The following is a 26187-nucleotide window of genomic DNA, read 5'->3' as shown; positions in this document are numbered from 1 at the left end:
GGCCTAAGGAGGAGAGCGCACACTAAAAGCTGTTAAAAGAGCTGTAACAACGCCGCTTTCTATTGGCTGAAAAACTCTCGGCCGTAACCATGAGCCAATGAGCAGGTGCATGCGGAATACGTCAGACGCGATGCGACTCCTTCCACCATCCTCCCCCGACGCGCCTCGGGATCGCTGAAACCCACTTTAAACTCGTGGGGGTCTTGACTGCCCCCATGTGCATCTCGCAGCTCATGCTACTGCAGGTGTTCTTCCTGATGGTTCCCGAGGGCGTCTGGCTTCAGCCTTCCTCTCCGTCAGGGGCTGCACCCACCCCTTCGGACGTGGGGCCAGCGTCGCCTGGAGGGACCCTTCAATCCTCGGAGGGATCTGAAACTCCCTGGCCTGTGCCTGGAATCTCTACGGTGGGCCCTACGGTAGTGACCCCCTCTGCACCTGAGAATGGGACCGTAGACCTCTTCCCAGGTGAGGGGAGGAGATGTGGGGATGGAAAACCACTGCCTTAGATCTAAAATTCTGTGGAAAAAGTGGGTTGCCACTAAGTGAGGAGTGGGACTGTCGCAAGATGGGAATTCGCGCTCGGAAGTTTGGGAATCCTCACCCCATTCCCTCTGCTTTACCTTCATAGCCTTACCGGTCTGTGTCTGTGACTTGACTCCTGGTACCTGCGACATAAATTGCTGTTGCGACAGGGACTGCTACCTTCTCCATCCGAGGACAGTTTTCTCCTTCTGCCTTCCGGGCAGCGTGAGGTGAGCTGCCGTGTGCCGGTAGAATCCTAAAGGAGATTGAGACCCTGTAGGGTCTAATTGTAATAAGTCATGTTAGGAAGTAGGAGGAGTTATCCTTCCTGCCTTCCACCCCCACTTCCACTTCTGTAAGGGGAATTACCTTGGTTTTTCCCAGGAGTGAAGTTACTCCTCGGATTCTCTAGAGTAGGACCCTCCGATAGAATAGGACCTTTGTGTTGTCCTATGGATGCCCAAGGAGGCCTCTCTTAGGCATTGACTGACATCCATGGGGCACGTCCTTTGGACCAAACCCTCCACTTCTAAATGTATCTCGGGGTGCCTGGGTGGCTCAGTCGGTTAAGCCTCCGACTTCAGCTCAGGTCAAGATCTCACGGTCCGTGGGTTCGAGCCCCGCGTCGGGCTCTGTGCTGACAGCTCAGAGCCTGGAGCCTGCTTCCGATTCTGTGTCTCCCTCTCTCTCTGCCCCTCCCCCGTTCATGCTCTGTCTCTCTCTGTCTCAAAAATAAATAAACGTTAAAAAAATTTTTTTTAAATGTATCTCTTCTTCGTCCTATTTCCTCTCAGGTCTTCGAGTTGGATGTGTGTGGACAACTCTCTTATCTTCAGGAGTAATTCCCCATTTCCTTCGAGAGTTTTCATGGATTCAGGTGGAGTAAGGCAGTTTTGTGTCCTTGTGAACAACTGTGAGTAGAAATGTATTGGCTGTTCATGTTACCTAACATTTGTTGAAAGTTGGCTTTATGTATGGACTTTTTTTTTTTTTAACTTTTTTTTTCTGTTGAATTTCCATCATCTGCCCTCTTCTACCTCTCCACTTGCTCCCTCTCTTTCTCTTAGTAGTGAACGTTTGCGATTTCTTATGCCCTATTGGCTGTGGATCAGAAAACCTGTACAAAACTTTAAGTTCAGTCCTCCCTGTTAGACATAAGGAGCTGGCTACAGGAACTTAGATAGATTTACATGTTTGTTTAATATAAGTTATAGAATTGTTACAAAATATACCACTTTGGAGTGTCTGAAATTTTAAATGTAGACATTATGAAGTGAAAGGAAGGAAACATAAAGCCAATTACTTGAGAGGTGGAAACATTATTATCAGGACTGGTCAGTTGAGGTTTAGAAGAAACAGGAAGGATGGGGCGCCTGGGCGCCTCAGTCGGTTGAGCCTCTGGCTTCGGCTCAGGTCATGATCTCACAGCTCGTGAGTTTGAGTCCCTCATTGGTCTGACAGCTCAGAGCCTGGAGTCTGCCTCAGATTCTGTGTCTCCCTCTCTCTACCCCTCCTCCACTCATGCTCTGTCTCTCTGTGTCAACAATAAATAAACATTAAAAAAAAGAAGAAGAAGAAACAGGAAGGAGAGGACAAATTGAATGTTGTCTCTAGCTTTGCCATGTTCTGACGGAAACAGTACCTTTTTGTTGTACTAGAGACTCATCTGGTATGGGGCAAATGTGAACGTTATTTAACCTCCTGTCTTCATCGCAGTCTGCTAATCACTCACATTCCTGGCATTAAGGACATGGAACTGACTGGTATTCATTGGCTGTATTCTTATCTTAGGTGTCAGTAGTAAAACAATAATTCCTTTAACAGATTACACACAAAATAGAAGGCGATAAAAATCACACTTGTTGTCTTTGAAAGTGGAGTGTTATTGATTGGGAGTTTTCTGGGAAAATGTTCTATAACTTACACTGAGTAGCGGGAATAAAAGTATATAAATATGTAAAAAACCTTTTGAGTTTATTCTTAAGATGAGTGCATTTGCATACTTTGCTATGTATATATTATACCCCAATAATATTTTTTAAGTAGTTACTTGGCATGCCAGATATTTTAAAATAAATGTTTTTCTTTTATCTAAACCCCTTTTCATTAAAAAAAAAACAAACAAAAAAAAACATCCTAGCAAGATTAAACTATTTCCAGAAGCTCCAAAAGATCAATGCAACCAACTTCCAGGCCTTGGCTACAGAGTTTGGAGGCGAATCATTCACTTCAACATTCCAAACCCAGTCGCCACCACCTTTTTACAGGGTGAGCCTGGGGATAGGGATGGGATTGTTTGGTGTGGTTTTTCCCTCATAGCTGACAATTGACGGGGTATCTTTGAGGTACCCCGCTGCAACTAGGTAAACCATTGTCAACTCTTTTTGAAGGCAGTATTGTCCATATTAACAAGTCATTGAGTTAATTTTTGTTTCTACTTTTTCTTTTCTGGTAGAGTTCTGTCCAATCTCACTGTGGATAAATTTATACTGTACTTTATTCAGGCTGGGGATCCCATTTTGACATATTTCCCCAAGTGGTCTGTAATCAGCTTGCTGAGGCAGCCTGCCGGAGTTGGTGCTGGGGGGCTCTGTGCTGAGAGCAATCCTGCGGGTGAGTCCAAAACAAAAGTGCCAACCTTTTTGTTCAATTTAAAATAGGCTTTCTTGGGGGTGCCTGGGTGGCTTAGTCAGCTAAGCATCCAGCTTCGACTCAGGTCATGATCTCATGGTTCGTGGGTTCGAGCCCCGCTTTGGGCTCTGTGCTGACAGCTCAGAGCCTGGAGCCTGCTTCGGATTCTGTGTCTCCCTCTCTCTCTGCCCCTACCCCACTCACGCTCTGTCTGTCTCTCTCTCTCAAAAATAAATAAACATTAAAAAAAAATTAAAGAAAATAAAAATGAAAAATAGGCTTTCTTAGAAATCGTTTAAAAAAAAAAACCCTAAAAAAAGTTGTTTTAAATAAAAAGAAAATAGACTTTCTTTTTTATCACTCCCTTAATTCTTTGTGTCCTAAGGTTTCCTGGAGAGTAAAAGTACAACCTGTGCTCGTTTCTTCAAGAACCTGGCAAATAGCTGCACCTTGGATCCAGCCCTCAATGCTGCCTCTTATTATAACTTCACAGTCTTAAAGGTGGTGTCCCCTACCCTCCAACTCAACATGCTTCCCACCATTTGGGTTGTGGGAAAAGCACTGAACTGAAAGTCAGAATGCCTAAGAGCTACAAAAAAGGCAGATGGCCCAAAAACCCTGTCATCTAAAGAAAGATGGAAGAATTGAGGATATACATCCAGGATAAGAGATTCTACCCTCCTGGCTAATGGGATTGGCTTGGACAGTGGGAGGGGATATCATTTCACTATTTCACCAAAACCTCTTGCTTTTGCCATTCAGTAGAGCTCTGCTCAGAGCAGGCGTGTCACAGTCCAATCTCCCCTCAGCTTTACTCATGGCATTTTAGTATTAAGAAGAGTCAGGTGGAAGAGAAGAATCATTCTAATATGTTAATTTTTCCTCCCCACATGTGAAACCACAAGGTCCTGGAAATTTTCTCTGAGGTCTACGCACACTCACAGTTCTTGCTGTTCTCTTATTCTAGGTTCCAAGAGGTATGACTGATCTGCAGAATACGAAGGTATGACGTTGTTTATCAGGAAAGAATAAGGAGACTATTTGGTCCATTTGCATCTGAGGCAGTTTCAGTCTAGATTGTAGTTGTGAAAGGAAATCTGTGTGTGATGTATCAAACTGTTAGGTGTGGACGTAAAACATTGTCCCATGTAAGTTCTTTATGATTAATAAGCATCACATGAAATAAAAATTCACAAGGTGTTAGATAAGTTTCAGAAACGTTGGGTTAAGTAAAGTTAAACATTATATTTAGAGGGGTCTTCTTGGAGTCTTTAATGTGCTACAGGACCCTGGTACTCTCTAAGGGGAATACCAGATATAGTATTCCTAAAATTTATTTGACCATAGAACCTTTATTTTATATCCAGTAAAATTAAGGACCTGAGAAATATGTTTTGAGAAGTGCTGATTCAAAATGATTTTTTTTTTAATCTTAAGTTGTAGGCTGGCAATGGGAAGGAGAGAGGAAGGTGGTGATCAAAAATGAAAAATACTCATTTCAATATAATATGTAGCTAGAAGAGAAAATACTGCTTTCAATCTCAGTTGATTCACTTCTTCTCCTTGCTAGTTCCAGGTTCCTGTAACCCTTGTCTCACAGGCTGGTTCTCCTCTCTTGTCTGGAAACATTTGTCAGAATGTGGTTTCCCAGGTAAGGATGCTGATCTCAGATTCTGGACTGTTTGTTGGTTGTTGATCAGCATTACCAGAGGTGCCTCATCTTCCATTAAGTACCAGACCAACCCCACAGGAATTTTTGTGCATGGAACTTAACATGTCAAAAGCTGAGCCCATCACCTTCCTCCTACCATGTTTCAGTTTCCATTGCTGCCTTTCTCCCATATTTCACACCCAAAAGACTAAGATTACTTCTGACTTTTCTATCTTTACCTATTGGCAGTTTATTATAGTTCATACCACATTTTCTTCTCCTGAAAAAAACTAGTATCATCTGAAAATCTGAAATAGAGGAGTCCACTTCTTTTCCTCTATTCTCCCTTTTAATCAAGCTACAGAAGGAAGAATTGTCTTAAGCATCATTTTAAAGTCTTCTCAGAAATCTAAGGTTACCTTCAATTGCTTATGACTTCCATTTCCAGCTACTGTCTTCATTCATCCTCAGACATTGGGAGAATCAAGTAAACCTGGTGTCCTTTCCATGCTCCCCTCTCTACTCATCTTCTCTGCACACAATTAGAACTCATTTTTCTTCCCTTTTGATCCTTACCATAAACTCACTTCTCCCATGAACCCTGTCAAAGAGTTTTCAAACCCTTTCAAACCCTTTCAAAACCCTTTCAAAGATCCAGTATCTTTTTGCATGTGTAGATATAATATGAAGTCTACTTTATCTTTTCATGGTATTTGTGTTTAGCATTTTTAAGATTACTTGTTTAGTTTCCCTCGTTCAGTTATTTCTTTTATTGAGATATAATTGACATATTACATTGTATTAGTTTTAGGTATACCACATGATAATTTCATATGTTACACTGTATTTTAGGTACACAAGGTGGTAATTTCATATATATATATATATATTTATTTAAGTATACCACATGATAATTTCATACACACACACACATATAGTGAAATGATCACCAGTTGAGTTTAGTTGATATTCATTACCATAGTTACACATTTTTTTCCTGCAATGAGAACTTAAGATCTACTCTCAGCAACATTCAAATATAAATATACTACTGTTAACTGTATTCACTATGCTGTACGCTCATTTAGTTATAATAAAACTTTTAAAGACAGAAAATCTTCTGTATAATTGGCCCATTAAATAATTTTTAGGGGTACCTGGTTGGCTCAGTTGGTTAAGCGATCAACTCTTGGCTCAGGTCATGATCTCATGGTCATGAGATTGAGCCCCACATCAGGCTCCACACTGGGTATGGAGCCTGCTTGAGATTTCCTCTCCTTCCTCTACCCCTTCCCCTCTCACACATGCACTCTAAATAGATGAATAAATGAGTGAATAAATAAATTTTATTAATTGATTTTACTTTTGTATTTCAGGTCATCTATGAGATAGAGACCAATGGGACTTTTGGAATCCAGAAAGTCTCTGTCAGTTTTGGACAAACCAACCTGACTGTGGAGCCAGACACTTCCTTACAGCAACATTTCCTCATTCGCTTCAGGGTTAGGGCCCTTCTTCTATATGGATTGAGAGGGCAAGAAATACTGGGTTAGAAATAGTTCCTGGGCTTCTCTGATGCATGCAAAATAGATTAAGAATATGAAGGCCTAGTTCAGTCTGTCAACTGAGGCCTCAACATTTGCTATTCCATAATTTAACTACAAGTGATAGAGATTCAACAACATTTATCCAGTAAAGTTTCTGTGACTCTCTATCTGGCCCCAATGAAGCAGGACTTTAGTCTCAAATCCAAACTCTTTTTTTAAATAGTCACTTTGAATCATAAACTCAGCCAACCTCCCATAGAAATTCTTTAACTAGCTTTTCTCATATATCTGGGCATTTGGCAAGTTTTTGTTTGTTTTTTACTTTTACTCTTTATATTTCTGTACTATTTAGGTGCTTATAATGAATTTTTGCCTATATGTATTTATAAACATGTCAAATTATTATGTGATGGCATTTAGCATTTTATTCATTTCCCACTTAATCTAATTTTCCAATCTTGATCACGATCTTTTGGCTTTCTTCTTTATATATATGTGTGTGTGTGTGTGTGTGTATATATATATATATATATATATATATATATATATATAATATAATTTATTGTCAAATTGGTTTCCATACAACACCCAGTGCTCATCCCAACAGGTGCCCTCCTCAATGCCCATCACCCACTCTTTTGCCTTTTTCTACTTTCTTTTGACCCCAGCAGAATCTGGTTTCTTCTCAACTCTGCCCTCAAATGATCAACCAAGTCTCATGTCTCTCACAGTTTATCACTGGAACGTCTATATTAATTAAAAGATATTTCTAAATTAAGTTTAAATTCCTTAACTGATAGAAGTTTTTGAGAAACAAAAGGTTGGTAGATCCTTGGTTGTAATCCTTGGTAGGAGTAGCATACAGTGAATTTCAATATGCAGATCACTTGGGACCTATTATAGTGAATGGAAAAGTAAAAGATGTTGGGGAGTAGAAATTTCTGCAAAATACTCCACTGTGTGAGGGAGCCAGATTGTTCAGTGCTGCTAAGTTTCTGCAATGCCATAGAGAAGGGTATGAAGCCACACAGTGGAGCATGCTTTTCTGTGCAAGTGACTTTTCTTCGCTCTTTGTGCAGGCTTTTCAACAGAGCACAGCTGCTTCTCTTACCGGTCCTAGAAGTGGAAATCCTGGCTATATTGTTGGGAAGCCACTTTTGGCCCTAACTGGTGATAAAAGTCACTCTGTATCCTTTTTGGGACTTGGGTAGTCTCTTGCAGAAAAGCTGCAGCTGCTGATCTTTTGGGTTTGCCAATTCTGAGGTCCCCTGATTTTTTTAGGTATTCAGGACTTCCTTTACCAAACCATTAATACGTTATATTCTCAAAGTCGTTGCTACCAAAAGCTGAAGGTATTTGTTTTAAGGAAATAGTTATATACTGGTGTGTGGTTAGACATTTGGGGGAAAATAGTAATTGTCTCTTGTGTTTTTTAACTACTAGAGGGAAAAAACAAATTTGTAACTCGAACAATGTTATGATAATAACAAAATACAGTGTTAAAGGAATAATAAGAGCATAAATTTTCCAATCTGCCTTCTTTTTCTTCTGTTAAACTCTCCTTGACCATCACTTTCCACCTCAGATGACCCTCTTGCAGAGCCAGGGTGATGGAATCTGCTCTGTTAAGAAACATGAAGTGCAATTTGGAGTGAATGCAATATCTGGATGCAAGCTCAGGTAATTCTTTGCTTCCACATCATTTCCCACAATTTTGCCTCTCTCTGTAGGGAATATGTTGATAAGGACAACTTTTATATTTTGAATGACAATGCTAGTTAGGAGTAGTTTTATAATCTATATAATAGTAATATTGCTAAAAGTTTTCTAACAGTCTCTTATACCTACTAATAAGGATTATTTCTTCCAATTTATTTTGTAATATTCAAAAAAATTTTTTTTAACATTTATTTATTTTTAAGAGACAGAGTGTAAGCGGGGGAGGGGCAGAGAGAGAGGGAGACACAGAATCCAAAGCAGGCTCCAGGCTCTGACCTGTCAGCTCAGAATGGATGTGGCGCTTGAACCCATGAACTGTGAGATCATGACCTGAGCTGAAGTAGGACACTTAACTAACTGAGCCACCCAGGTGCTCCTATAATATTATTTTTAACATTTGGATCAGTATGTTAGCATTGAACTCCAGCCTCCATGGTGTTTCATTTCAGGCCGAAAAAGGTGAACTGCAGCCACTTACAGCAGGAAATTTATCAGACTCTTCATGGAAAAACCAGCCCAGAACATGTTGCCATCTTTGGTAACGCTGACCCAGCCCAAAAGAGAGAGTGGACAAGGATTCTCAGCAGGAACTGCAGTGTTTCAGTAAGGAGAGAAATACACGTTCTCACAGAAACTCACTTTCCCCTTTTGTTTGAAAATTGTGGATATTAAAATTAAAACCAGCCCTGTTTCCAAAGATGATGTGACCCTCATAGAAGGAAGATAATGCAGTTGTCACAAAAGGAAGACTACAAAAAATCATGCCATTTGAAGTTATTATTTCAGGTTAGGTTTATACCTAACTTACTTTCCTTACTTGGAAAAAAATTTGAAGGTAGAAAATCTAGAGATTGTTCTGTGGTTCAAAATCAACCTTACTTATGGTAAGAGAAAGTATATATTTCAGATATTCTCTTATATTCTTGAATGTTTGATTAACACAGATTCTTTGAGGTTGAAATTGTGTTTTCCTTCTGTTACAAAAGTTTACATATTTATATTTAATAAAAATACATTAATAGGTTAAAAATTCAAACCATGTATATAATGGTTTGAATTGAATTCAATGAATTCAATTGAATTCATTGAATTCAATGAAGAGTGAAAACCCCAACACCCCCTTCCCTAGAAGGAAACTCACTTAGCTGTTTCTGTTTGCACTTTTCCTGGTGGCCCACTAGATCAGTGCCAGCAAGTGTGTTTCTGGACTCCAGCTCAAGTGACATAAGTAAATCTGCTATACTATTCTGTCTTCTTCCTCTTTTGCCTAACCCCCTATCTTCTCACTTTAGTCTCAGCTGTACCTTTAATTTTCTTTTCTTTTCTTTTAAAATTTTAAATTGTTGGGGCACCCAAGTGGCTCAGTCAGTTAAGTCTCCGACTTCGGCTCAGGGCATGATCTCACGGTCTGTGAGTTCAAGCCCCACAATGGGCTCTGTGCTGACAGCTCAGAGCCTGGAGCCTGCTTCAGATTCTGTGTCTCCATCCTGTCTCTCCCCCTCCCCCACTCATGCTCTGTCTCTTTCTCTCTCTCAAAAAAATGAATAAGTATTAAAATATATATATTAAAATTTTATTTTTCTGTATAAGTAATACATATACTTGGCTAAAAATTCAAAAAGTACAAAATAAAAATCTGTCTCAGACAGCTCTTCCCTTCCACAGAAGCAACTGAAATTACTAGTTTCTTTCCTTCCACAGGTACTGCATGCTCGCACAAGTATATACTCTTGTACTTTTTTTATCCACGTGATATAACATTGTAGACACTGTCCTACACCTTGCTTTTCTCACTTGATCATAGAGTGTGGTCCATATCAGTACATAATGTGCTTCCTCATTCTTTGCACAGTATGGCTGCATAATATTCCATTACATGGACGAACCATAATTTATTTATGCAGAGTTTTTGGTAGACATTCAAGTTGTTTTCAGTCTTTTGCTGTTATACACAATGCAGCATTTTGTATCCTGGTTCAGGCAACATTTCATACATGAGAGAATAAACCTATATGACAACTTCTAGAAGTAGAATTGCTAGATCAAAGGTATATGCATTTAAAATTTTAATAAATATTATCAATTTATTCCCCATACAGGTTGCACGAATTTACAGTCCCATCATTCATCTGTGACACTGCTTTTTTCCCCTAAGCCTCTTTAATACTATGTCATAAAAATTTTCAATCTTTTTTCATAAGTGAAAATTAGTATCTCAGTGTAGTTTTATTTTTCTCTCACTGTGAGTAAGGTTGAGTATTTTGATATATGGTTGAACAATTTGTATTTTATTCACTATTATCTATCTATATTGTCCATTTTTATTGAATTACTGTGTTATGGCTTATAGGAAATCTTTGCAAATTTGAGAAATGAACTCTTTTGGTATGATTTGCAGATATTTTTTCCCAGTTTGTCATTTGTCTTTTGACTTTGTTTCTGGTATTTTTTTTTATATTGTGAAAGATATCAATTTACTTTTTTTATTTAACCTTTCAGTTTTGGTTCAGACTTTGAAATGCCTTTCTCTTTAGAGATTATTTTGAAAGTTCCCTTTTCTCTTCTGCAGCACTATTATGACTTTATTCCTTATATACTTCTTTCCTTTTAAAAAGTCTTGGGGTAAGTAAACACGTGTACTCGATCCAGGCTTTGGGCAACTGAAGTCAAATCGAGTTCTTGTAAATCTCCCACAGAGCCCTACAGAGGAAGTGTGGTTTGGGGTGATTGTAGCTGAGAACAGGAAGAGGATGGTTAGTGACAAGGTTCAGATTATACTGGAACTACTCTTTATTATTTTTTTTTGCCTTAAGCCTACAATTTGTATTTTTAAATCACATTTTTGAAGAACATTTGACAACATAGGAAAATATTCCTAATGTAGAATAAATGAAAAGAAAGATGTTTTAAAATATCTGGGACAAACACATGAAAGACTCAACATTGTTAGCCATTAAGAAAATGCCAAATTACGAGATACTACTTCACGCCCATGAGGATGGCTATTCTTAAAAGAGAGACACTAATGAGTGTTGGCAAGGGTGTGTGGAAACTGGAACCCTCGGACATTATTGATGGGACTGCAAATGATGCAGTCACTTTGGGAAACAGTTTGTTAGTTACTGAATAAAGTAAGCTTAAATATGGTCTGTCTGTCTCCCCCCATTCCTGTATTATTATTGCCAGTGTCCGAGCCTTACTCTAAAAAGGTATGAAGCTAGGAAAGCACAAGGCATATTTGAGGATAGTGCCTTGTGTCTGCTAGGTTATAGTAACCTCCCGATTGATGTCCTCACTTCCGGCAATCCTTCTTACCTCTTGGAATTAATCTTCCTGGAGTTGGACTTCATAATCTAACCCTGAAATGTCTTCCTTTACCTTTCACTGCTCTGGGTACAAATCCTTTGCTTTAGTCAAGTGGTCTGCTCAAGGCCAGTGCCTCCATCATGCCTGGCACATAGAAGACACTCAGTAACTATTATTCAAATTAATCAGTGAATATCCCTCCATGACATCATGTGCTGGTCTAGTTCCACACCTATTTTTTTTTAAATTTTTTTTTATGTTTATTTTTGAGACAGAAGGAGACAGAACATGAGTGGGGGAGGGGCAGAGAGAGAGGGAGACACGGAATCTGAAACAGGCTCCAGGCTCAGAGCTGTCAGCACAGAGCCTGATGCGGGGCTCGAACCCATGAACCGTGAGATCATGACCTGAGCCAAAGTCGGACGCTCAACCGACTGAGCCACCCAGGCACCCCTAGTTCCACACCTCTTTATGTGCCATCTCTCTACCTGAATTTTCCTTTAATCACCATTTCTTCCAGTCACACATTACTCATCCCAGTCCCGTGAAGCCATCCTCAGCCAGAAACGGCTTTTTTTTGGCAGTCCACAGCACCATGCACCGCTACTGAGCACTTCTTATAACCCTTGTACGTGGGTTCACATTTTATTAATCTCTATATTAGTCATTTCCATTTTAGAATATTAATTTTTTTAAGATCAAGGACAATAGTATGGTCTATTGTGAACTTTTGTGTTCTTTCTCTAAGTCCTATTACCTCCTTTGTTGTGTATAATTTTTAAGAAACAATGGCTACTTAATGCATGGTAACTGACTGTAGGCAACCATCAGCAATTCAAGCAGATGCTTCTTTACCCTTCTACAGGCTATGCATTGTACTCCCTGCTGTGTCATACCAGTTTCCTTGGAGATCCAGGTATTGTGGGCATATACAGGCCTCCAGTCCAACCCACAAGCTCATGTGTCAGGAGCCCGATTCCTATACCAGTGCCAGTCTATAAAGGTAAGTTATGGCTCATAAAGTACTACTAAGCCTTGAAATGCCTACATGGTCTTACCAGCTATATGAGAAGCAGATCACTTTTTAACATTGAGAGCCAATTTATGCTACCAGCCAACATTTGGTTAGAGAGAGCTGATACAACTTTCAAGTCAACCTCCCTGCCTGATTATTGAAATTAGCATGTTGTCATGATAAATACAGTGTATATATTTTTCCCCAGTTTGTTTTCTTTTTTAATTTCCTGAACCCAGACTATCTTATAGGTTAATTTCATTGCAATTATCATACCAGTGTGGGGCACCTGGGTGGCTCAGTTGGTTAAGCATCCAGTTCTTGGTTTCGGCTCAGATCATGATCTCATGGTTTTGTGAGTTCGAGCCCAATGTTGGGCTCTGCACTGGCAGCAAAGAGCCTGCTTAGGTTTCTGTCTCCTCTCTCTTTGACCCTCCGTTACTCATGCTGTCTCTGTCTCAAAATAAATAAATAAACTTTTTAAAAAATTATCATACCAGTGTTTCTATACCAGTTGATTTAACCACAGAGAACATTTTCCATAACTGTGCATTCAGTATGATAGTCACACATTTATCAGAGTCTGTGAGCCTGTTGATTGCTTAAAGAGATATTGCTGTGGCTAGTTTGTAGTCATCAGTTCTTAGTTGATCGCATTCCATTAAGATAAATAATTTTAGTAGTGCAGTAAACATATACCTATTGCTTATGATGTGTGTTAAGCCACTTTAACATCTGCCTTGGATTTAGTATATAATCCTTAGCTTTAAAATTGCAAAAACAGAGAAATGATTAAGATCTGGTGAACTGATTCACATATAAATTGGCATGCCAGTGTATCAACTTTTAATGATACTTAAAACTAACTGAAATTATTATCTACATGTCATTGCATTTACATCCCAGAAAAGAAATGAACTAGAGACTGCATGTAGGCCAGAAGTAAAATATCTGTAGCTCCTTCTTACGACAGAGTTGAGTACCTTAGCTCTCTATGCCTATAAATGGGGTTAAAACTCAGGTTACCAGAAACTGTTAGTGAAGGCACTCCATTTTTTCTCTGTATTACTGAATAACATAGCACTACTTCTATAAGCTTCATTTAATCAGTTAGAGATCCTGCACTGAACATATGGTTTTGTTTTTCTAAACTGTATTTATTTGCAAGTTTGGGAAGATACCCACAGGACTGTTCTTTTCTCTCTGAATCTCTTGTTCTCCTAGGCATGGAAGCTACCCAGTGGCTTATCTCTTATCTAGATATTTTAATCATTATCTTTTTTCTAGTATTTAGTAGAAGTTGGCTTTTTGGGTTAGTTTGCCCCCTCTGCAAAATCACACTTTGCAGTCAGTCACATCTAACTGGTCTAATTGGTTGACAATTGAAAACTTCAGTTGTGCTTCATTCATGTATAACTGAAGACAGTATCTCTTCCAGTCATGGTGCAAAAATTAACTGTGTTGAACTTACTGAGAAGTGGTATGGGATATACCAAATCATGTGCCTTTACTTAGGATGATTTAAAGGATTTGCAAAGGGAATTGTGACTATACAAAAATTTTCACCTTAAGGGCTGACTTGAGAAACTTGCCCCTTCCACAGAAGCAACTGAAATTACTAGTCTCTATGTATTTTACAACAATCTACCTTTTAGCACACACATATATAAAAATGAAATATAAAACAATGTTTTTATGCAATGCACAATGTGATGTTGTCTATTCTGTTGTAGTTTATTCTGTTCTTTTTTTTTTTTTAATGTTTATTTATTTTTTATTATTGAGAGAGACAGAGACAGAATGCGAGTGGGTTAGGGGCAGAGAGAGGGGGAGACACAGAATCCGAAGCAGGCTCCAGGCTCTGAGCTGTCAGCACAGAGCCCAACACGGGGCTTGAACTCACAAATTGCAAGATCATGACCTGAGCCGAAGTCAGACGCTCAACTGACTAAGCCACCCAGGCGCCCTGTTCTGTTCTTTTCTTAATGCTAGACACTAACGAGTCATAATTTACAATTTGAAAAACACTTTTAGAAAATACATCTCTGGGGGTGCCTGGGTGGCTCAGTAGGTTGAGCGTCCGACTTCGGCTCGGGTCATGATCTCACAGTCTGTGAGTTCGAGCCCCACGTTAGGCTCTGTGTTGACAGCTGAGAGCCTGGAGCCTGTTTCAGATTCTGTGTCTCCCTCTCTCTCTGACCCTCCCCCGTTCATGCTCTCTCTCTCTGTCTCAAAAATCAATAAAGGTTAAAAAAAAAATTAAAAAAAAAAAAGAAAAAAATACATTTCTGACTACGTTTTAAAGCTAATTCTATTGTTTTATTTACTAATTTATTTTATTCATTATAACTGAAAGTTGGCAGTGTTCTATATCTCAGTCAAATAGCATATACTAGAATAACTGCCAGTCAAGCTCCCAATCTGTTTTAGTGGTTTCTAATCTTAAGGACCCCACTAAGAATCTGTTGAAAACTATTCACTTACTAGAAAAATGCACAGACATGCAATATTCTTTATATAGTTTCAAGGGATTTATTGATTTCTTGAAGCCAAGCCAAGATCTATACTAGGAAAGGTAAAGAACACTAAACTAAATAAAAATGAAATATACTTGATTTTAGAAACAGTTGCTTTAAAGGAAAGGGCTAGGAAGTGGCTGGATTGGGATTTCTCTTACCTATTGAGGTCTTAGAGAATATCATCACCATTGGATCACTGTGACAGTCTGTAAAGTTTCTATCACTGAAGTCTTTCCTTTTCAGGGATCAATCAACCACCATTTGCCTTTATCTCTTAACAAATGATAAGACTATAGAAGTACTTGACCCCTTTCTGTACTTCTTAATAGTCTTTATAGAAGAACCTTACTTAGTTGACTGGATTGTTTTCTTTTTACCTTTTTTTAAGAACTTTTGAAAGTTATGCTCATTGTTCCATATGTTAAAATGTATACCCACTTGAGGTGTCTCCCTGATACATAATGTTTAACCACATTTATTCTTTAACGTATTAGTTCTGTTTGACTCATTTGAAAATCTTGATAATTTCACTGACATCTTTAAAATACTGAGGGAATTTAAAATTTTTAATTGGCTTCTCCCTCAAATATATATTTGGCCCCAAAAAACATGGAGAACTAATGTGTACATTATCTAGCAGAGTATTGTACATAAATAATTCATTATTTTTTTTAGAAATTATTTCCTTCACTTTATTTAAATCATTAGTTCTCCTAAAATTATGTTTTTCTAAATATAATTTATTGTCAAATTGGCTTACATACAACACCCATTGCTCATCCCGACAAGTGCCCTCCTTAATGCCCATCACCCACTTTCCCCTCTCCCCCACCCCCAAAATCATAATTAATATCAGATACCAGCTAACTTCTTAAAGATCATGTACTTATATGAGGAAAAATTACCTTTACATGGATATTTACAATATGCTTTATAGTTAAATAAGTTCTAATCATCATAATAGAAATCACCATATCTGATTGTGTTAGATTAAAAGAAACTCATGAATAAACAATCAGATACAGTTCATTTTTTTGCATTGGATTCTGATTTGGACAATTGTAAATCACATTTTCTAATAGTTGGGAAACTTGAGTATGGACTACATTTTAGAAAGAAATACTAACAGGAAAAGGTAGAGGTTCTTTTTCTTTTTTTAAAGAAACTTCTAAGCAGCCTGAACAATGTGATTTCACATGGTTAAAAACATATATATGGATCTAGGTATGTATAGGTCAAGATATAAATGTTAATGCTGGTATTCTTAGAGATGGAAATATGGTGTTTTTATTTCTCATTTTTACTTACCAATAGTCTTAACTTTGTTATAATTTACTGCTTTTGTAATTAAACTTCCTTTTTTAAAAAATTTTTAACATTTATTTATTATTGAGAGACAGAGAGACACAGAGCGTGAGCAGGGGAGGGGCAGAGAGAGGGGGAGACACAGAATCCGAAGTAGGTTCCAGGCTCTGAGCTGTCAGCACAGAGCCCGACACAGGGCTTGAACTCACAAACTGCGAGATCATGACCTGAGCCGAAGTCGGTCGCTTAACCAACTGAGCCACCCAGGCGCCCCTGTAATTAAACTTTCTTGAAGTCACTAGGAAAACACCTAGAGATAACTAGATGTTATTTTAAAGATGAATTTATTCAGTTTCATTTACAATAACATGGAAAACATATAAAATACTTAGGAACCAATTTAGCAAAAGAGCAAAAGACCTATTCACTATAAAACATTATAGGGAGAAATTTCAGGAGACCTAAAGAAATGAAGCAATATACCATGTTCATGGAGAAGATGACTCAGCATTGAGATAATCTGTTCCCAAATGAATCTAACAGAATGAATGCAAACCCCCCAAAATCCTAGCAGGCGTTTTTGTGGAAATGGACAACCTGATTCTAAAATTTATATGAAAATGCAAAGAGAATAACCAAAACAATTTTGAAAAAGAAGAACAAAGTTGGAGGACTTAACTATTGATTTCAGGATATACTCTAAATCTCAGTGTGGTACTGGTATAAGGATAGACAAATGGGGGCACCTGGTAGCTCAGTAAATTGAGTGTCTGATTTCGGCTCAGGTCATGATCTCGAAGTTCTTGAATTCAAGCCCCGCCTCTGTGCTGACAGCTCACAGCCTGGAGCCTGCTAAGGATTCTGTGTCTCTCTTTCTCTGCCCCTCCCCCTCTCATGCTCTGTCTCTCCTCCAAAAATAAACATTAAAAAAAAATTTTTTTTTTTTTTTAAAAGATAGGGGTGGATGGGTGGCTCAGTTGGTTAAGCGTTCAACTTCAGTTCAGGTCATGATCTCGCAGTTCGTGAGTTCAAGCCCTGCGTTCAGCTCTGTGCTGACCGATAGCTCGGAGCCTGGAGCCTGCTTTGGATTCTGTGTCTCCCTCTCTCTCTGCCCCTCCCCCACTCACACTGTTTTTCTCTCTCTCTCAAAAAATAAACATTAAAAAAAATTTTTTTAAGGAAAGACAAATAGACCAATGAGACAAAATAGAGTCCAACAATAGATCCACAAATCAAATCAATTCAATGAGAAAAGGACTTTTTAAAAAATAGTTGGTACTGAAACAACTGGATAAAACTGAAACTACTGAATAAACATAGGGGAAAAAATGAATTGACTCCATACACAAAAAGTACTTATGCTTGCATCGTAAACCTATATATAAAACCCAGAGTCACAAAGCTTTAAAGGAAACATAGGAGGATATTTTTGCACATTTAAATTAGGCAATTATTTCTTGAATAAGAAACAAATATCAAACCATAAAACTAAAAATTTGATAAATAGGTCTTTATCAAACTTTAAAATAACTGCTAATCAAAGACACCTCTATGAAAATGCATGCTGTAGTTTGGTAGAAAATATTTTTCAAGTGCATTATCTGACCAAAGATTAATATCCAAAATATAAAAAGAATGCCTACAAATAAATCAAGGACCAAAATAAATTAATTAACTAAAAATGGAAAAATTGAACAGATATTACACAAAAGGAAATAAACAAATGGCCAGTAAACTTGAAAAGCTGCTCAAAGTCATTAGTCATTAGAGATATGCAAATTATAACCATGAGATAGCACTCACTAGGAAATTAAGTATAATACTTACTAGAATAACTAAAATCAATAAGACAAAACATGAAATCTCAGTTTTCACACATTGCTAATGGGGATGAAAATGGTACAACCATTTAGTCTTTTATATATTCATCTTCCCTGTGACTCAGCAATTTTACTCCTTGGTATTTACCCAAAGGAAATTGAAACATATGTCCAAAACAAGACCTATAAAGAATGATCATAGCAGCCTTATTCATAATAGCGCAAAACTGAAAATAATCCAAATATCCATCATCAGGAGAATGGGAAAATTGTGATATATTCACACAATGGAATTCTTACAATAAAACAATGAATTACTTGTACACAAAACAGTATAGATGAGCCTCAGAAACATTTGTCTTGAATGAAAGAATCTAAACACAAAAATAATATTTTAAGATTCCATTTATACAAAGTATAAGAACAGGCAAAAATAATCTTTAGTGATAAAAGAAAGTGGTTGCTTCTGGGAGATGGACTGGAAAGAGACACAAGGGAACCCTCTGTAATGATGGATATATTGCAGATCTTGTTTTGGGTGTGGGCTATACAGCATATACAGTTGTCAAAACTCATTGAACCAAACAAGATGTGTACATTTTATTGTACACAAATTATACCACAATAAAAAGTTAAAAAGACACAGGAAAGCTGAAAATAAAAGCCACTGATCGGGGGAAATATTTGCAATAAATGTTTCTGACAAGGTTCTTGTATGTAGAATAAAGAGCTCTCAGAGCTCAGTTATGAATTACACACTTGAGCAAAGATGAATTTGTTCCAGTTCATAGTTCTAGCTGATGAAATGTGTAGTTACAAAAACATAAATCTAAGGGATGGTATTCATGGCTCTATTTCTAATAATGATAGTTTCTTTTCATTTGTAATGATTTGACATAGAGGATTAACATACAATGGTTTGGGGGCACCTGGGTGGCTCAGTCAGTTAAGCGTCTGACTTCGGCTCAGGTCGTGATCTTGCCGTTTGTAAATTCAAGCCCCGCATCAGGTTCTGTGCTGACAGCTTAGAGCCTAGAGCCTGCTTCAGATTCTGTGTCTCCATCTATCTCTCTTCCTTCCCTGCTCGCACTCTGTCTCTCTCTCAAAAATAAAGATATAATTTGTGATTATAAAGATGTAATACAGTAATATATCGGGTGTACTTCTTATCACCAAAGCCAAGCAAAACCTAATCTGAACTTTTCATATTGTTACAAAGTAAATCTTATTTGGGGACAAAGGATTTCGCTCAATATAAACTGGATTGAAACAAATAAAGCTCCTAAACCTCCCAAAGTGTTAAAACAGAATTGTTGATGGTAATTTCTGAAGTAAATATCATAAAATATGATAGTTTAAGGCAGAAATAAATTAACCATACATAACAGAACTGGATCCACAGTAAAAGAACTGTGCTAACTTGGCTATGTGTCTTTTGTTTGTTTTGATAAGAGAAAGGGGATGACTAGACTTTGAGTATTGTTTTTTTTTTCCCCAGTGTCCTTGCTACACATTCACTAAACAGTGAATTCTCTAATTTTGCTTATACATCACTTTTAAAATGCAAATAGAGGGCGCCTAGGTGGCTCAGTCCACCCGGAGTTAAACATCCAACTCTTGATCTCGGCTCAGGTCCTGATCTCATGGTTCCTGAGTTTGAGCCCTGCATGGGGCTCTGCACTGACAGTGTGGAGCCTGCTTGGGATTCTCTCTCTCCTTCTCTCTCTCTACCCTTCCCCTGCTCACACACTCTCTCTCAAAATAAATAAATAAACTTAAAAAAAAGATAAAATGCAAACAGAAAAACTTTAGTCTTCAAAATTTACGTATAACACACTGAACTTAAAAACCTTGTTCTTCATGTGGTACTAAAACACAAATTCTAAAATGAGTCGGTAACATTCAGTATTATCCAATGACCTGATAAGTGCATTCAAATTCCTTTTAAGTATTGGACCATTAGATGGTGTTTGTTCCAAACTTCCACACAATTATGGAGGCAATATTCTTAATATATGAAGAGTAAGCATTTAATTTGAAATATTAGTTTATAAACAAATAAGGAAGGAAGGAAGCACAAACTTTAAGGATCCTAATTAGGGTGTTGTGGGAGGGATAAGGGGTCAAAGTGATTTGTACTTACTATTAAATAGCTATGGCATAATTTTTTCCTTATGATTTATTATCTCTTGTTACTTTATATTAGTGTCCTATCCAAAATACCTCTACTCATTTGTCAAAAAAAAAAAAAAAAAAAAACTTTATTGAGTGCCTATTTTGTGCCAAATACCATGGTTGCTGCTCTAGGTAAAGTGTGGTAAACAAGATAAACATCATCCCTGCTTATGGAAAGTGAAGGACAATACTGAGGTGAAATTTAGAATACTGTTATGGAAATTCATCAGGAGACACTGATAGCTGGGCCCAGGTGGAGGCTGTGAGGGCTGCAGGAAGTAGAGTTCAGGAGATTTAGGGGTGTCACAGATAGGATTTGATTGCTTGGATACAGAGGTTGAGGGAGAATGAGTCAAGGATAATGGATATGTTTTCAGTTTAGGCATCCCATTCATTTCTTTTCTATTTTATATGTGATACCCTGTTGACTACCAAATGTAATTTTGCTTTCTGCACTTACCTTTCTATTTTTCACCTTCTCCTTTTTTTAATTTGGTGGGTATGCCTAAGGTTTTCTTCCCCTTTCTGTTGTGTTTTGTTATGTCTGTTGTGAAAGACTGCCCTCATGCTACTAGACCCACTTTACCTGTAAAGTGCCTTGAAATACACATCTCCCAAATGGCCCTTAACCAATGACTGAAGGATACAGGAATAGAAAATCCCAGCTCTTGGAGCGCCTGGGTGGCTCAGTCCATTGAGTCTGACTCGATTTTGGCCCAGGTCATGATCTCATGGTTCATGGGATGGAGTCCCGTAATGGGCTTCATACGAAGAATGGAGCCTGCTTAAGATTCTCTCTCTCTCTCTCTCTCTCTCTCTCTCTCTCTCTCTCTCTCTCTCTCCCTCTCTCCCTCTCTCCCTCTCTCCCTCTCTCCCTTTCTCCCCCTCTCCCCCCTGTGCCCCTCTACCCCACTGGCACTCTCTCTCTCTCTAAAATTAAAAAGAAAGAAAGGGAAAGAAAAGAAAAGAAAAACTCACCTCCCTTGCTTCCTTACTTTGTTTGGGTTGAGACAACACAACTTGTTGGGACCGTGAAGCCTACCTTATATTTCAGAGTTCCCCTGCAGATTGGGTTAATGCTGGATAATGGTATAAATTATCAAATTAATTAGTAATTGTGTAATTTATCAAAATAATACATGTTTTTAAAGTCAAAAAATGCCAGAAAAGAGGATATCTTAACAAAAACTAAAATGTTATATCCCCTCTGGCCTTGATTCTAAGCAATATTGAGTAATTACCTCCCGGATCATGAGTTTATAGGTTATCTATTGAATTCTTGTTTTGGTAGATGAGTTTAGCTGTTTTTCTCCTCCCACCACTCTCCCAATATATTTTATTATTTACATCAAAATATTTTATTACATCAAAATATTTTATTAAATCAGAGGCACCTCAGTGGCTCAGCCAGTTGAGCATCTGACTTGGGCTCAGGTCATGATCTCATGGTTCATGGGTTTGAGCCCCACATAGGGCTCTCCACTACTGTCAGCACAGAGCCTGCTTTGGATCCCCAGTCTCTGTCTCTCTCAGCTCCTCCCCCACCTGTACTCCCTCTCCCTCAAAAATAAACATTAAAAAAAAAACAAAAACATTTAAAAAGACTATATTTGTCTAAAAAAAAAAACTTTATTAAATCAATATTCAGTGTCTCATTATTATGATTTTATAAATATGCTGAGCCAACTCATTAAATTTTTGTAAAATTTTTTATTCATTCTGAAATTATTATCATTGTTTTAGTTTTCTTTGAGCTAAAGGCGAAAACGTCTCACACTCTCCAACATCTCCGTAAAATCTCTCTCAATGCAGTTTTCTAAACAGTTGAATTTGCCATATGATGTTATCAGTTCTACTTTTTCCTATGTGTTTTCCTCATGGCGACCTCTGTTACCTGAGGTAGTGTAAACGAGTTACTGCCCAGCAGTTGTTATGGAACTTTCCTTTCCTGTCATCCTAGAATTCCTCCTGCTTCTTATGTTAAGATTCACTGTTTACTAGACACTACTTTTTTCTTCTTGGTTTACTCTCTTGTTTTGTGGAGCTCAAAATCTCATAACCTCTGGAAAAAAAAATGCACATGTACATTTTTTCTTTAATTCACATGTCTAAGGATAGCTTTATTCAACCATCATCATTATCATATCAATTATGATTGGTCACCTGACCAGGCATTCTAGATTTTCACTCACAAGAAGCCATTTTAAGATCTTTTTGCTCCTAGTAGTCCGAAGCTTCTATAATATTATGCCCTTGGACAGGTTTTTTCCTTCATTCATTTTTAATTATACCAAACAATTTTGTTTTTTTTTACTCTGAGAATTTTCAATTTTCACTATTTTTTTAATAATCAGACCCCCCCCCCCCAACTATTTTCTCTGTTCTCTCTTTTTGTAACTCCTATTAATCTGTTACAGAGTCACTAGATTGGTTCTCTGATTTTTTTTTCTTTTATATTATCTATCTCTTTACTTTTTTATTCTTTCTAGAAGAGTTCCTCAACTTTATTTTTTAACCTTTTTACTGATTTTTTTTTTTTTTTTGGCTCTCACATTTTTAATATCTAGGAGCGCTTATTTTCTGTTTCATTTCATAATATCCTTTTCTTCTATATATTTAAACATCTGGGGCACCTGGCTATCTCAGTTGGAAGAGATTGCAACTCTTGATCTCAGGGTCATGAGTTCAAGACCCATGCTGGGTTGTAGAGATTACTTAAATAAAACTTTTAAAAAAATAAAAGTAAAGATCTTAACAACTTCTCATCTTCATCTTTCTTTGTTTCCTCTGAGTTTGTTTATTCTCATTTGGTACAGTTTTTCTTTTTTTTTTAATATTTTTAATGTTTATTAATTTATTTATTTATTTATTTATTTAATTTATTTAGAGAGAGAGAGAGACAGTGTGAGCAGGGAAGGGGTAGGGAGAGAGGAGGACACAGAATCTGAAGCAGGCTCCAGGCTCTGAGCTGTCAGCGCAGAGCCCAACTCAGGGCTTGAACTCAAAAACTGCGAGATTGTGACCTGAGCCAAAGTCGGACACTCACCCAACTGAACCACCCAGGTACCAATGTACAGTTTTTCTCTTTAATGTGAGAAGCTTCCCCCATACATCTGGCAATCTCTAGCTGTCTAACATAAAAGTAAGCTGTTAAGCTCATTGAAAGCTCTGTGATCATCATGAGTGAGATTTGCTGACTGGTGACCTTCACAGTAGAGCAGTTTGGTGCAGTTGCTTTTGGGGTTATAGAACTGCCAGATGTCATTATCTTTTTGTCTTGTTGCTGGAACTGATCATTTTCTTCATGAAAGAGCCTCTTGATTCCTGACTGAAGGGTATGGATGTAAGACCCATCTGTCAGCATCTTGGAACTAGATGAGGGAAGGGATTTCATTATACAGAAGAATTTCCCCATTTTTAGTTCCGTACATCACTCTGTCCTTCTTTATGCCCACTGTCCCTAAATCCAGAATTTCCCTTGTGTAATTGTCCAATCTCTTGTTGAGGTGGGGAAGGAGTAGTTGCATGATCACACTGAGGGGGGTGTCATTCTGGAATCACTTTCTATCCTTACCTCATCCGTGCCTCCATGTTATATCCTATCCTCCCCATTTTCTTTGTCTGGTTAGTTTCAGCCAGTCTTCCATGCCTGGCTGGAATCAGGATTCCCTCATCAGCTTTAGCCTACACTGACTGTTCTGGAATATATATGGTTCTCTCAGTGCCTCAGAAGTAACATTATTTCTGTGACAAGTCCCTCATGAACTTCACTGTTTAAAAAAAGATTCCAAAGAATTAATATGACCTGCAAGATTATCACAGCACTGGCCCCATACCCATTTTTTTAAGTACCTAGAAAGGTTATTCTAAGTTATTCCAAGTATTCCAAGTATTATTCCAAGTATTCCAAGTATTCCAATGGTTATTCCAAGTTGTGTTCTCACAGCTAGTATTTACTGTTGCCAAAGACCACAGTAGAGAATATGTAGCATCGGAGTAAACAAAGGTAAGTGGAGAAAATACTCCTTTCTGGTTCAACAAGGTATTTATTTACTGTCCAATTATAATTAGAAGTTTGGTAAGCACAGACTTAGAACAAAAGGAATTCTTTTTAGATAAACATGTTCCAGTCATCAGGCTACGACGACATCTACCAAAAGCTATGTGTATTAGACCAGATACTTGAATCAGCTTGACAAGGTCCCTTCTGGGAGCATCTGTTTCATTTGACTTGAATTGATGGGTGGTTTAGAGGATCCTTTCTGACCCTGGGATTCTGTGACTCTAATGGGCTTTTTATCTACATTACGGAGTTCTTTGTTTTTTCCTGAAGTCTCACGTTTCTTTCTGCAATTGAAGACGGATAGAATTGCCACTACTCCTTCCACATGTGTTCTGCTTCAGAGCCTGGAGCCTTCTGGGACTTGATAAGGTGAAGCTGCTAAGAGCGTAACAGCAGCAGTTTTGCCATGTGGCCTCTCTGATATCAGCCAGCTCCCCAGTTGGGGGAAACTATAGAATCAGTCTTTCAGACTTTAGGTAGGTGTAACTGTTCACAGTTCTGGTGTCATGGACTGCTGCTAAGAAATTCATTTCCTTGTATATTATAGAACAAGAACTATGTAGCACCAATATGAGAAAAAGGTATATCTTGCTTAGAGCAATTTGGTTTTGGTCTTTTTTCAGGGAAAGTAATAATAACAGTCAAGTTAGAGAGCTACATGAATGGATACCAAGCACTCACCTGTCCTGGGTTTTCTTCCTGCAGGATTCCCAACAAGTAGCAGAAGTAGCTTTGACAACTGTTGTGACTTTTGTGGACATTACCCAGAAGCCAGAGCCTCCAAGGGGCCAACCCAGAATAGACTGGAAACTACCATTCGACTTCTTTTTTCCCTTGAAAATAGCATTCAGCAGAGGAGTAGACTCTCAAAAAGGTTCAGCCTCTCTCATCCTTATCCTGTGTCTCTTAGTACTTGGAGTTCTCAAGCTAGAGACCAAGTGAAACAAGAAGTATCTGATTTTTGGTTTTCCCTATGGGAAGTTCTGAGACAGCCTACTTATCTTGGCAAAATAGGCCCTTACCTGCTCATGACCAGAGGAGAGCATTCAGGATAACAGAGGACCTAACTGAAGGAATGTTTGTATATGAAAGAAGGGATTTTTGAAAAGCAACACAAATATCTTTGTCTTGGCTCTCTGCTTAGGACTGTGCAGACCACCAAGTACACATAAGGTTCTCTACTTCTCAAGCTGAGAAGAACATCAGGAGCCCTTCCTCCAGCCCTTCAGGTTGTGTTGTACGTGACTGAAGTTTTGCAAGATCTTCATCCACCTGCTCACAGCCACACATGGGCCCAACATAAAAAGGAACATGCTCCTGCTGTCCCCTGGATGAACTTGGGAATAGATGCCCTCTGGACTTGAGAGCAGCTGACTGTTCACAGAAAACTGCTGTCTATAGATTTCATCCGGCCCCTCCCTACTCCCTTGGGCCACACACTTTGCCTGGGCATGAGTGGGGAGAGCGATTGTTTCTAGTCAGTTTCCAAAATGAATGTGGAATCCTGGTCCCCCTTTTTTCACTAGCAAATGACCCTACCACTCATTTCTGCATTTTTCCTTCCACTGTGGTGAGAGGAAATAAAACTGATTGAGAGCTTTGTTGTACTAATTCCAGCAGCACACAGAAGCTGACATGTGATCACCTCGTGATAGTTTATCTGTGTGTGAGTTTTAAAAACGGGGGGGGGGGGGGGGGGGGGACCTTTCATACATGGCAGAATAGCATTCAAATCAAAGAACGTGGTTCTTTTCCTGGGGTTGGAGCTAAACATAGCAGGATAGGGGGGAGGGAGTATGGGAGGGTGGAGGTGATGCCAGGAGCCAGAGGAGACTCCTGGGGAGACTAACATGACTGTAGTAGGAACACTGAATGGGCAAAATAGGTGCTGTGATGGGATAAGAAAGATGGGAA

General features: G+C 38.3%; 1 protein-coding gene across 2 annotated transcripts; it reads left to right on the top strand.

Moving 5' to 3' along the window:
• The first annotated feature begins 101 nt into the window (after nt 1–101).
• TCTN3 (tectonic family member 3) lies at nt 102–25869 on the top strand. Of its 2 annotated transcripts, XM_042908662.1 has the most exons (14): nt 102–465; nt 629–752; nt 1317–1435; nt 2663–2790; nt 3027–3135; nt 3539–3654; nt 4121–4156; nt 4724–4804; nt 6181–6306; nt 7431–7538; nt 7937–8031; nt 8520–8673; nt 12242–12379; nt 24979–25869. In XM_042908662.1, exons 1-14 carry the CDS (start codon nt 216–218, stop codon nt 25213–25215), a joined length of 1821 nt encoding a protein of 606 aa, XP_042764596.1. In that variant the 5' UTR covers nt 102–215; the 3' UTR covers nt 25216–25869. The 2 variants fall into 2 exon arrangements, with proteins under 2 accessions (XP_042764596.1, XP_042764597.1); XM_042908663.1 differs by lacking the exon at nt 7431–7538.
• Nucleotides 25870–26187: the final 318 nt, after the last annotated feature.

Source organism: Panthera leo, chromosome D2, assembly GCF_018350215.1.
Source record: "Panthera leo isolate Ple1 chromosome D2, P.leo_Ple1_pat1.1, whole genome shotgun sequence".
Taxonomy (NCBI): domain Eukaryota; kingdom Metazoa; phylum Chordata; class Mammalia; order Carnivora; family Felidae; genus Panthera; species Panthera leo.
The sequence above is the reverse complement of the archived record's forward strand: the minus strand, read 5'-3'. Positions and strand labels throughout refer to the sequence as shown.

Bases quoted from the DNA above. Each gene is read 5' to 3' on its own strand.
- TCTN3 (XM_042908662.1), top strand. From the start codon at position 216: ATGTGCATCTCGCAGCTCATGCTACTGCAGGTGTTCTTCCTGATGGTT. The intron at 753-1,316 runs GTGAGCTGCCGT...ATTTCCTCTCAG, and splicing joins TGCCTTCCGGGCAGCGTGAG to GTCTTCGAGTTGGATGTGTG. The intron at 8,674-12,241 runs GTAAGGAGAGAA...ACCCTTCTACAG, and splicing joins GCAGGAACTGCAGTGTTTCA to GCTATGCATTGTACTCCCTG.